Source organism: Anabrus simplex, chromosome 6 (assembly GCF_040414725.1).
Source record: "Anabrus simplex isolate iqAnaSimp1 chromosome 6, ASM4041472v1, whole genome shotgun sequence".
Lineage (NCBI taxonomy): Eukaryota > Metazoa > Arthropoda > Insecta > Orthoptera > Tettigoniidae > Anabrus > Anabrus simplex.
The window spans coordinates 223,395,802-223,409,243 of NC_090270.1; the positions used below are offsets into that span (position 1 = coordinate 223,395,802).

General features: G+C 38.9%; 1 protein-coding gene across 1 annotated transcript in view; it reads left to right on the plus strand.

Annotated features, from left to right (window-relative positions):
• Wdr33 (WD repeat domain 33) overlaps positions 1-13,442 on the plus strand; it is a 239,767-nt gene that overhangs the window by 51,117 nt on the left and 175,208 nt on the right. The window contains exon 3 of the mRNA XM_067150215.2: positions 12,701-12,852. Within this exon, the coding sequence (XP_067006316.1) occupies positions 12,701-12,852 (152 nt within the window). The remainder of the gene's footprint in view (positions 1-12,700; positions 12,853-13,442) is intronic.

Genomic DNA, 13,442 nt, shown 5'->3' on the forward strand with positions numbered 1-13,442 from the left:
CTGAATCGACAACTCCCTTCTGTACTTTAAAACATTCTGAATCTCAAGCATATGCTGAATTTTGTTATCATATTGACTGGTGGATTTTCAGTTTGTTGAACAGTGAGAAACTGCCACTGATAGTCGAGCTCGAGAGCTGCATTAATTATATCATCATACTTTTCGTTTTAAGTCCTTGTGTGCCTCTCACAAATTGCATTATGAAATGGAAGGAAACCTTGCTTTTCTTGTGGGAAGAATAATTAATTACATTAAATTTAATTCATTGCCCCAGTATTTGTCAGGAATCTGCAGGTTACATGGTGTGGGCGTGTAACTGGTACAGAAATAAAGGAATAGATACAGTATGTAATCAAAGTATAATGATGTGAAAGGGAGTGATTTCTTATGATGGTACACTATTTGAGAATGACGCATATGCTTGACATCTATAATAAGTTGGTTGTGACAGGCAGAACCGAGACAGTGAACGGGAAAGAGGTAAAGTGGTCACATGCGGAAGGATACACTCCTCAGTTTTTGAGTTGACTTACATCATAGCATAGGAGGTTTACTGGTTACCTTGGCAATGATGTCTATGCATTGTCTCAAGTGGGCCGCATGTCTACACCGTCCCTTGCTCTCATTTTTGGGGGCTTTACTTTGTCAACCAGCATACATACCAGCCAAGTTATAAACTTCATATTTTGTCTGTATTAGCGACCTTAATGGGCTTGTTAAATAGTAGAAAAGTCCCACCTTTACAATGTTTAATTATTACAAGTACATGTTTCATTCTTTTTTTGAACAGCAGCAGCTTGAACTCAATCATTGATAATATTAAAAACAAGGTACCATTGTAGGCAAAAATGTACTAAGTTAAAATATTCTAAAATTACATTGGTGATAAATTCAATGGTTTAAAATACATTCCCATCGTGTTAAAATAGCATCTTAAAAAATTGAAGATGTTAATTCGTAGGAGCAAGTGATGCAAGGTATGGTGTGAAGAAAGCTCTTCTGTTCAGAACTGCACACTTCGTTTAGAAAACTTCTACAGGCATTTGGTGAAAGAGAGTTCATATTATATATTGTATGGTAATGTTATGCAAATACAGTATATTGAATTAAATCTGAGAGCTGTTGTTGAATAGCACAGGAAGTGGGGCTTTTATTTTGGTTGCAAAGTTAAGGCCAAACTGGTATTGTATGACATGATATGTGATAAACCTGTAAGGAAAGACGCCTGATGAAAGTTTGAATAGAAGAAGAATTTGAGTGTAAATAAAAGAATAAAAATTTGAACACTTACATCCTCGTCGGCCTTACACTAATTGACCCGTATCAAGTTGTTGTGAGTCTGACACTGGCCGACTATTACTGCATGTGCTACGATTGTGGAGGAGAGAGAGGGGTCGGAGGGGAAGATGGGAGTGTACTTGCAGGCTAGGTAAGAATGTTTATGGCACGAGTTCAGGAGGGGATAGGGCAGGTGAGGAGAGTTCATTTGTTTGGTTGGTGTGAATGCTTACATTTTGTGTATTATTATTAGGGTTAAAGAATCTTTTAATAATTGACATTTTCATTTACATTTTTGACACTGTTTACATAAATATAGATAAAAGATTCAACCCTATTGTCAGAGTAAGACAGGCGCTGCTGGAACAGAAAGGTCCACCTAGTATGAATTGAACAAATAATCTTAAGATCCCTTCCAAAGGCCAAGCATCACATCAATGGGAATTATATTCATACAAGACTGTATTAAGTGTCTAGGATGTTCCTTCTCAATTAAGCAGCAGCCTAAAACTAAGAAACAGCCTAAGATTGTACTCTTTACAATTCATTGTCGTTACATAAGACCCGAAGTCCAGACGCTTAGAGATTCATTCACAACAACGATCTTGACCAGTCTATATATAACAATCGGTTTTAAATCTCCACTTGTGGTTGACAACACATTTCAACATTAGTTACGTCAAGAACACGAAAATGATATATGTGGGTCAAATAAGGCCCCATATCAATATCCTCTTTTCCTAAGACTTATGTTAGAGGAAGAAGATCCATTATAGTTTTGGACATATTTTTAAGATAGAATAGGACTGACAAGTTTTAACTGTGTAAAAGCACTTTAATTTAAATTTATATTTTCATTCACAACATTCTTGACCAGCCTACATAAAACAATCAGTTCTAAATCTCCACTTGTGGTTGACAACACATTCTAACATTAGTTACGTCAAGAACATGAAATGATATAGGTGGGTCAAATGAACCCCGGTATGAATATCCTCTTTACCCAAGACTTATGTTAGAGGAAGAAGATCCATTTAATTTTGGACATAGAATAGGACTGACAAGTTTTAATTGTGTTAAAACATCATTAATTTATGTTACTCACAGTTATGTTTTGTTCACATTTTTAAAATTATAATCCTGGCATGTTAGTCTTAGAGATTATTAACGTTCATATGTTATACTATATATGGTTAAAAAGGTCCCAAACCTTGACCTAAAGGTTGTCTAAGGGCTGAAGATGCACAAATAATGGGTGAAACATGTACCTGATAAGTCTACATAAATTCATGTAGATTTAAACCACATTAAACGCGGAGGGTATTGAATAGGTGGTTTTATTAAATTATCCTTGAGATTTTATGCCTAATTTGCTATACGTCTCACCGGCACAGATAGGTCTTACGGCAACGATGGGAGAGGAAAGGGTTAGGAGTGGCAAGGAAGTGGCTGTGGCCTTTATTAAGGTTCAAGGTCTAAACACGCTCTTCCCTTGTTACTCATGTTTACTGGACGACTGAAATGGTATGGTATTTCTGTCTTACTAATTAGCGCATGTACTGTAAGTCTTTACCTTGTCAGGTTGACTACCTGACTTCGATCTTATCATCAGCGACAATCTGAGTGATGTACAGAATGTTGCAAGCTGGGTGGAAACTCTTTTTACAATTGGCTTTATGTTGCACCGACACAGACAGGCCTTATGGCGACAATGGGAGAGGAAAGGCCTGGGAGTTGGAAGCAGGTGGCCGTGGCCTTAATTAAGGTACAGCCTGGTGTGAAAATGGGAAACCACAGAAAACCATATTCAGGGCTACCGACAGTGAGGTTCGAACCCACTATGTCCCGGCTGTAAGCTCACAGCTGCGCGGTCCTAACTGCGCAGTCAACTCGCCTGGTGGTAGAAACTCTAGGTAACTTGTGAGTAAAGAGTCACTGGCAGTATTCCTGTACTATTAGAATTCTTGGAATATATCCCAATACTGTAGTGTTAGAATGCACGATGACTATTACAAAAGATTTGGAAAGACGGCTACTACAGCATTCCTATGCAGCCTACTTTCATTATCTCTTTCCTTGGACTCGAAATAGAACAAACATTCAGAAGGAATTTCTGTATGTATGCAGAATGGTTTTAAAAGAAAGGATGAATGGCCCAGTGTAAAAAAAGTGCCGTGCATCGTGTTAAGTGTCCGCTTAACCCAATGACGCACTTTGACGGATGTGTCCATCCTCACGCCTGTGTTGTTTCAGCGTATGTCATTTCGTTACTAAGTTACCGAGACATATTATAGTCGCTTCTTGTTGTTATAGCCGGCCCCGTGGTGTAGGGGTAGCGTGCCTGCCTCTCGCCCAGAGGCCCTGGGTTCGATTCCCAGCCAGGCCAGGGATTTTTCTCTCGACCTGAGGGCTGGTTTGAGGTCTACTCAGCCTATGTGATTAGAATTGAGGAGCTATCTGACGGTGAGATGGCGGCCCCGATCTCGAAAGCCCAGACAAACGGCCAAGAGGATGCGTCGTGCTGACCACACGACCCCTCGTAATCTGCAGGCCTTTGGGCTGCGCAGCGGTCGCTGGGCAGGCCAAAGCCCTTTCAAGGGCATTAAGTGTCGTGGGGTTTGGGGGTTCTTGTTGCTATTGATAGATTGAAGATTTGTAATTTGTGCTCTTTGTCATCTTTTATTCCATGGATAACGTGGTAAAACCGAATTAAATATGTAATGTTTTAATGATTGTTTAAACAAACATGGCGGTGGTGAATGAAGATGTTCTATTCTGACTCGACAGAAGTGAAGATGAAAGTGATCTTTGGCTTCTGAAAGTGAAGGAAGTGATTTTAGTACATCAGAAAGTTCCAGCGATGATGCTGATGAAGATTCCAGCACCCATACACGAAAACCTACTGGAAATTGACTTACATCTCCTGCGGCAGCGGTAGCAGATAGGCGTAATTCAAATAGTGAATGGTTTTGGACTCATTCCGATAATCAGCCTTTTGATGATTTGCATAATAATGCTCTCTGCAACATAAATTATGTTATCAAAAGACGTCTTGGTGAAAATCCTAGTGAATTAGAGGTTATGAATCAATTTCTAACACCCCCAGTTTTGGAACCATGTTACCAATGAGACCAATGCTCATGCTTGTCAATTTCTTGCTGCACACAGATATGAAGGATGAGTTCTACACCTAATCAATACTTTAATTTACATAGGGTCAATATTATTTACATAAAAAGAACAGGACCGGTTTCAACCTGTAAATAGGTCATCTTCAGCTGTTTAAGAAACTGCTTAATAGCCACTGTACAGAATAAATACTAATAAAATTAAAATTAAACAAGAATGCCATTAAAATAAACACGAATGCCACTATTCTAAAAAATACTTTAGGTTAAGATATATACATATGGTACAGTTTTCGGGGTTAGAGGGCTTTTTCCCTGGCCCCATGATTTCCACATATTTTAAAAATTATATTTGCTGAGGTTGAAATTGGATACAGTTCTAAGAGTTTATCAAGAATCACTGACATTCTGGTGTCAAGTTCGAATATATATGTTAAATGCCAACACTATGTCCAACGGTTTTATGAGATGTTGGGCAGCAAATATGCGGGGACGTCATATTCATTAGAATACGAACTCCTCCACTTCCAGAAAGTTCTATGCAGAAGATCGCTGGTTTCCAATAACTACAGATGAACTTTTCTTTGTGCATATTTACATCACAAGCTAAAAAACCTGCAATAAGAGAAAACTGGTCCAAGCGAAAGGTGATAGAAACCCCTATATTTTCAGCAACATTGCCATTCAAACATTTCATTTTAGTGAACAAGTTCTTACACTTTTATGCAGAAACCCCTAGCTCTTCTGATGAGTTGAAGATAAGCCCTGTATATGATTTGTTGTTAGACAGGTTCATATCTGTTTATATTCTTGGGCACGCTATTAGCATTCTAATGAAATTCAAGGGAAGGCTATTTTATATCCAGTACAACCTATCCAAAAGATCTTGATTTGGAATTAAAATTCATAAAGTTTGTTCTTCACAAAATGGTTATTGTTGGAACTTCAAAATATACACTGGAAAAGATACGCCAGGTAATGTTTCACCCAGTATTAGAAGTAGTAACCGGCAAGTGAAAAGATTGTGCTTGAGTTGTGTCATGAGCTTCTGGGTGAATGGAGAACAATTTTTATGGACAGCTGGTATAGTTCACCTGAATTATTCAGAATTCTTAAATAATATTACGCTTGCTGTAGGTAAGGTACAGTTAGACCAAACTGGAAAACTATGCCGAAGTTGTTCAAGGACTGCAGTCTCAAGAAGGGAGAACTTACTTTTGCCTCATCCAGTGGGATTTTAGCAATAAAATGGATGGACAAGAAAGCTGTTCACATGTTATCAACTAAACATAGTCGACCAGATTTTGTGATAGTGAAATCAAAATCCGGAAAAGAGAAAATGAAACTCAGCATGTCAAGTGGATTACAGCCAGTCAGTGGACGGGGTCAACATTCATGACCGACGTTTGGCATCTTATCCACTCATGAGAAAATATGTGAAAGGATATAAGATCTATTTTTACATGTTGGATATGGCTCTATTGAACAGTTTCATTATCTGGCAGATTTTGAATCTTCGAAAGAAGTAAAGGGGCTACGCATATTTCGTCTAAATGTAGCTGAACAACTTTTAGAGACTGTTCAACTGCCTGCTTTCCAAAGCAGGGGCCGTCCTAACCAGGGGGGGACACCACTGAGGTTGCAGGGTCAACACTGACGCAATTTTCCTTCCAAAATTGTGTCAACCCTGAAGAAATCCATTCCTTCAAGGCGTTGCAGGGTCTGCACAGCACATGGCTTTCGCAAAGAGTCGTCGTTTGGATGCCACAGATGTGGTGTTGCCCTTCACGTGGAAGAGTGTTTCAAGATCTACCACACTCAGATTGACTTCTCCTAACTTTATGAAAAGACTGGAAATGAAAAAATAGTGTTTATATTCATTTGTATTCCCCTACGTTAAATCTCTACTAGAGTTAAAAATCACTTGAAAAATAATGGTATTCCTTTGATCATCCTATTCCAAAAATAAAGAAAAATGGTGAGTGAAAGGGTTAAATGAGGCTAATTTAACACGTCTTATATAAAATAAAATTGGTTCCGAGGAAAAATGTCCATATAGGGAGGTGTCCGCTGAATAAGGGAGTTCGTTAGGGCAGGTTCGACTGTATTAACAATCTTGTTCAACTTTTCACACGATATTCCACTGTTTTGAGTAAAAGTTGCTCTCTTTGAAACAGGAGAGGGAAGTTTATAAGAATGCTCAGATAGTCGAACAGAAAATGGATAATGTGCATGAATGTGATGTTGATAAGCTGTTTCAATAAAAGTCTTGCCACAGAAGCATAGTGCTTTCTAAATCCACTGTAGTGCATTTCCGGGGTTTAATCTATGAAAACACTTTCCACCTTGTCAGTACTTCACATTGAACTTGACGGCTACTACAGCATTCCTATGCAGCTTACATTTCATTCTCTCTTTCCTCGGACTCGAAATAGTATAATCATTCGAAAGGAATTTCTGTATGTATACAGAATGGTTTTAAAAGAAAGGATGACATGGTCCAGTGTAAAAAAGTGTTGTGCATCGTGTGAAGTACTTCACATTGAAGTATGAAATATTGGCACAAGGCGGAAAGTGTTTTTATAGATTATTTGCAAGTTTATACTGACAAAATTGAACCATCATGGTTAAAGTAATCAATTTCCAGCCACTCATCTTACACTGTTTAGGTACTGAAACTTATGTACACTGCAGTGAACACTCTTACTGAGTGAGTTGGCCAGTCATGGGGCGCGCAGCTGTGAGCTTGCATTCAGGAGATAGTGGGTTTGAACCCTACTGTCAGCAGCCCTGAAGATGGTTTTCTGTAGTTTCCCATTTTTACACCAGGCAAATTCTTTCCTGCCTGAAAGCGCCCGGCATCATTATCTGCACACGTCTGCAATCTATGCAATAGTTTTGTATTTTTTTTTTTCTCAGTGAAAAGTTAAGGCATTTATGAACATGCAGTACAATTAACAGGGCTTCGGAAATAAAAGAAGAGCAATAATCTGTCTTGATGTTCCCTAGCCAACAGTCTTGAACATCCGTGAGCACGGGTCAGCTGTTTCGTTCGTAAAGATGGCGGGATTGAATACTGCAGATACTGAAACTGAGCTGAATATAGGCGAACAAAGTGACACAAAATCGTTGAGTAGGGGTGGAGGTGAATTTTTAATGGGTGAATAACATATTACCGAAGATAATTTTAGCGATAACAGTGATATAAGTGAAAACGGATATCGAGAAATCGGACTTGATGGCAACCCCTTCCCCTGGTAACACTGTCTGCATGGTTTCCGCGATCTAAGTCCATTCTCCTTAGCCACACTTTTTGTGGCAAAATGTAAAAATATGATCCTGTAGGCGGTGTGATAAATTTTGGGAGCTTTCAAGGTGGTGTTTCTTCCGCTGAGAAGGTCCTGCAACCTCAGTATTCTCTGTTGACATTGCAACAAATTATGCCGAATTGTAACAACTACAGAGATAGTAACTGACAATAAACTGATGCCCAGTTGGAGGATATGTTTAACAGTAGCTTAACAATGCACAGAAAAGAGGTCCGCTTCTTTACATAAGTACTAGTGGAAATACAAGCCTCAATATTTGGTGCGGAGTGTGACGCATATGTCATCGGCACTAAGTGAAAGTGGAGCCACGCTGCACATGTCGTCATCAGCAACGAATGTCTAAGATAACCTTCTGCAGTAACACTTTAGGGACTGCCTGGCCGAGGTGGTAAAGGTGTGCTCTGTTCACCCGGAAGGACGTGGGCTCGATTCCCCATCAGGAACTTTACAAAGGAAAAATTAAATGTATCCTAATTCAATACATAACATAATTCCATCATTAGGTGGAGTAATAAAATTCAAACATGTTTCAACTTGTTTGATCCATCTTAAGTGAAATAAGGGGATTAAAGTAATTTACATAATATAAGCTAAAAATGTGCCAAAAACATAACGAAGGGACAAATGAAAAAAGACACATAACAGAAATAAAAAACAGCACAATATACAACATATGGAGCAATAAACAACTCGCTGAGACAAATTTAGTGAAAAAAAGGTTAATATAAACATAATTGAATCTAAGAAATGTGTTAAACCTAAGAAGAAAAGAAATTAAAACAAATGATACAGACTGAAATGAACAATAAGTGCACATAGCGAGGTTGCGGACCGCTTAATCTAAAAAAAATTCAGTTTGATAACAATTCAAAAACAGGATAAAATCACTGTCAAAATTTCAGGCCACCAGTCTGTCTCTGTATAAACATCATAACCATGAATGGCTAGGAGGGGAGCGAAAAAACTTGAGAAACCAGGCCTGAGAGGAGACAGCGTGCAGCTGAAATGCATGTGACAAGTGATAGAAAAACGCCAATGAAATTTAAAACTTTAGAACAGCAGCTTTCTCAATTTCTTCTCAATTTAGCGGTCCCGTTCTCGATTATTGTTTCCAATGTTGGCTAGGTGTGTTTGCCTTATTTTAAAATGGTTGGGAGGGCAGCGACAAAATTGAGAAGCTGTGTTAGATAAGATAACTGTAAGTGACCATACTGGAAACCGTTAATGTAGTTCCAGTCTGTAATGGAAAAAATGAGGTTGTATGGGAAACTTGGGCTGATAAAGTAAAAAAGTGTAAAATGGGTGTGAAGAAAACTTTAAACTTATGGAGCTTAAAAGGTGGCTGTCCTCTCAAAACAGCCTGGCCTTCCCAAAGTTAACGGTCCCGTTCGTATGATCTTGTCTATTGTAATCCACATCAGGAAGTCGAAAAATTTAAGAAACAAGGTTTCCAACTTCTGAGGGTGCACATGGCCCTGAGGTTCACTCAGCCTACTCCAAAAATCAGTACCAGTTTAATTCTTAGGGGTAAAGGCAGCTGGGTGTAGAGCTAACCCTACTAACTCTACCTTCCACTCCTCCAAAGGCGTTCATGGCCTGTACGGAGATACATTTTTATCCATTTTCTTAACGCATGTTGCCATTGAAGTAATGTTTGGTGTCAACTTTGCCGAGTAAGCTATTACACATATTTTTTCCTGAGATGTGATGATTTCTTGGGGTTTTAATCCATATCTGCCCAAATTATTTTTCTGTGGAATATTGCGATATATTTCGTAAGTATAGTTGTTTGTAACCTAAATGAAAGGGTTATGATGATTTTAGGTTTCATTAACATATTTTCGCGGAGATTTACCGTGTCGACATATGAGCATGGACGGGTAGGGTAAAAGACATGCTCAATAAAGGAACTTTTCTTCGCATTTTAAGCTCATATGAATGTAATAATTAATTACTTAGTATTAGTCACATTAGTGTTGAATAAGCGCAAAATATATGATTCAAAGTATAAATGAACAGTTTTGTCTCAGTTTAGAATGCACACTGTTTCAAAACAAAAAGACAATATTCGTACGCTTGTATTACTTGTTATATACACAATACCAAATTTTGAGCAAGTACGATCACTCTGAAAATAGCAAAAAAGAAAAACTACGAGTAGAACTTCAAAACAGTTTAGTCTGTGTTTTGAGGTTACACTCTGCTTTTCGTCATCCAGTCTGGTTTAGCGTGAGTGAAATGCCTCGAAGCAAAGGACGTGGCAGCCAACGTTATATTTTTTTGCACTGTTTCCTGGCAGCTTTACCACATTGAGCACACTGCACTTGCTTCTCTCTTGTTTCGAGGTAGTGGAATACCCCATCGAAATGCACTTCTCACAACACGTGTGAAGATACTTTCGTACTCGGTCTTCCTGCGTTAGGGCGCGTAGCGGTGCAAGATCGGATATATGCCCTAACGATGTACCGTGTGAAGCCGAGAAGGTCTAAATCTTCCTCTTTGCCCTTCGCGGTTAAAGGGTAAGTTGCCGTGCATTGTTCATGGAGACATTCAGATGGAACGCAATTAGAGGCCAGTACCATTTGTTGTTTTTGATGCTGATGCAGTAACAAGATACATTTTGATCCAAGCGATCGACGCCCCTCATGTGCATATTATACAAAATTGTACATGCTGGCTGAATTACTGTTATGTATTTCTTTTCAGCATTACCGTTGTACCATTTTCATTTATTTTTGAACACACTACTTCAGCACCAGCCCAGAGTTGATTACCAGAGTCTGTTTATATCTCCATATGACTCATCATCATCATCGCTATCCCCGTCACTATGGAAAGCATTTTCAGGTGGTTCTATATATACATTAGTATCTAGGATGTCTTGTGATTCCTCCAGGATGCTTACAATCCTGCTAGACGGTCAATCTGAGAAGAATAAATGAAAATTCTATATCAGTAATGAGGCAGTCCTATTTGCGTCCACTGTCGACATATGTCGACGTGGAAATTTTGTGCTCTGCTAGACAAAAGCAAACCGGGCGAGTTGGCCGTGCGCGTAGAGGCGCGCGGCTGTGAGCTTGCATCCGGGAGATAGTAGGTTCGAATCCCACTATCGGCAGCCCTGAAGATGGTTTTCCGTGGTTTCCCATTTTCACACCAGGCAAATGCTGGGGCTGTACCTTAATTAAGGCCACGGCCGCTTCCTTCCAACTCCTAGGCCGTTCCTATCCCATCGTCGCCATAAGACCTATCTGTGTCGGTGCGACGTAAAGCCCCTAGCAAAAAAAAAAAAAAAAAAGCAACTATAAATCAGCCATAAATGAATTCAGAATCTGTTAAAGGCACGTTTTGTTATTACGTTTAACACAACAGTATGATTTTACTTTCAACTGTAACAATATTATAAGAACATATTACTAACCGCGACGGAACCTTCAACCTCTTGAGTGTATATAGAATGATATTTCATATGCAGCCATGCGATAAGGTGCGAAACCAAGTGTTTCTTGTTTTCGTACTGTGCAGTAAGTATCAAACAATGAACTGTAAACAATGCACGTCAAAAATGTTCTTCCGGTTTACCGATATAAGATCGACAATATTCAGATATTAACGTTTGTCGGACACATATGGGTTAAGAGTCTCACGCTTGAAACGTCCTTCGAATCCTCTCACAACTTTCAAATTCTTATCAGGAAGATGAGGAAAATAAGCACACACTTCACAAAATATTGTTCCTCTGTCATATTTAAGCCATGTTGGTTTCTTGCACCACACTCTCTTGAATTTTCTTTTCCCATTAAAAAAATATATTTTTAATCAACATATCTTTACTTAACCTTTTAAGTGCTGAGTTAGCAGTTGATTGGTACCCCAGTGCTGAGGTTTTTCATTCGTATGTAAACAAGTTTGTAGAAGCATCAATTTTTAACTTATCAGTGGGGTTATTGTCTTAAAATGTTTATAAATGTTGGTTCTTTATAAATCTAAATGCAAATGAAAAATGCTACACATATGTTCAATATTATTTAGAGTTCTCGTGCACCGTCTATAGACGGGCGTAGCACTCATCAGGTTAAACTGTGTGCTCCCACTTCATCATAGTTTTCACTCACTGAAGCCTGTCCGGAGTGACTATGCACGGGTGTTAATACTCTACTGGTAATTGATAAAGCTGGTTCCTCTGCCACTGACGAAACAGAAAAGAAATTTGTGAGTAGCCTTTACTTGTTCTATTTTTTTTTTCTCAGTTGTTGAAGCATGTTTCATATTGGTATAAACACCACAAAAAATATAACAATAGAAGTTTGAAGAACTGAGAAAGATGCTGCAGAAAAAATCAAGCAACTTGGTTTGCAACATTGAACACGTGCGCAATCAGGGTTGCCAGATGTTATATGAATCTTGGCCTCGTCTTTTGCAAGCACATTTGCTGTTATCAGAGGAGGGTATCGAGATCAGAGCCCGGGATGTCACACGTACAGGAAGGGGAGAGTTGTGCATATATTTTTTTGTTCTCATGAATGAGAGCAGTTTCTTATCACATAGAGATCTCTTTTCCTCCCTTTTTCTGTGTTTATTCTTTATCAACCGAACCCTATCTTTCCTACTTCTGATCATAATATCATGTGATCTCTTCTTTCTGGACTCTTTGTGTCCTTATCCTACACTTCCTACATTGATAGAGGTCTCCTCAGTGCATGAATACTCGCCTCTCTGATGCAGCATAGAAGTTGAAACTAGCTTGTCAAGGGCTGAGAAGAAGTAGGTCTGGAACATCTGTAATTCATTGGAAGAGTGCCAGTCTATGAAGACCTCAGTTGTATTCGTCCTTGTGCATCTGTGTTTTCATGTTTGTCCTTGCCTTTACTGTGTGTTGCTCTTTCTGCCCCAAATGAGCTGCATTTGAGCTATTTGATGAATAGATGTTAAAGGATGAATACAGGTTATTCCTTTTCTTTTCAGGCTCATGACAGTCCAGTTCGAACAATGGTGTGGTCACACAATGATGTGTGGATGGTGACTGGTGATCATGCTGGATACGTCAAATATTGGCAGAGTAATATGAACAACGTGAAGATGTTCCAGGCACACAAGGAAGCTATCCGGGGCCTCAGGTACTGCTCGCGTCAGGCACATCGATGTGGAAAAAAAAAAAAAGTCAATTGCCATATGTATTTACAACGTGGTAGATTTCCTTGTTGAATGTCATATGTTCTTTTCTAATAATATCAGTTTATTAGAAATTGGGGTGTTCAGTTATAGCTAGATTCAGTGAGACTTGCGAGTTGCATGTACAAATAAAATCAGTCCTTGGCAAGTTCATATCAGCGAGGGTTAATAATAGCAACATAGGCCAGTGCATTTCCAATTCTGTTGTACTATTTTGACAGAGCTCTGGTTTGAAGGTCTAGATCACGTTTAAACTAGGTTTATCGTCTGTTTCACATAACCATTGACCACAGTATATCACACGGTAATTGACGGTCATTGCAAATTATAGGAAGTTGTTTCATGCTCAGAGAAGGGTAGAATGAGAAACTGCAGTTCTCTCTACTATCGACCAGCTGATATACTCTACTTATTACTGGCAGACTTGCATTTATACTTCTGTAGAGAACATAGTACAGATGAATACACATATTTTCTTTCCTTTCAGGCTCTTGACAGTCCAGTTTGAACAATGGTGTGGACACACACCACACAT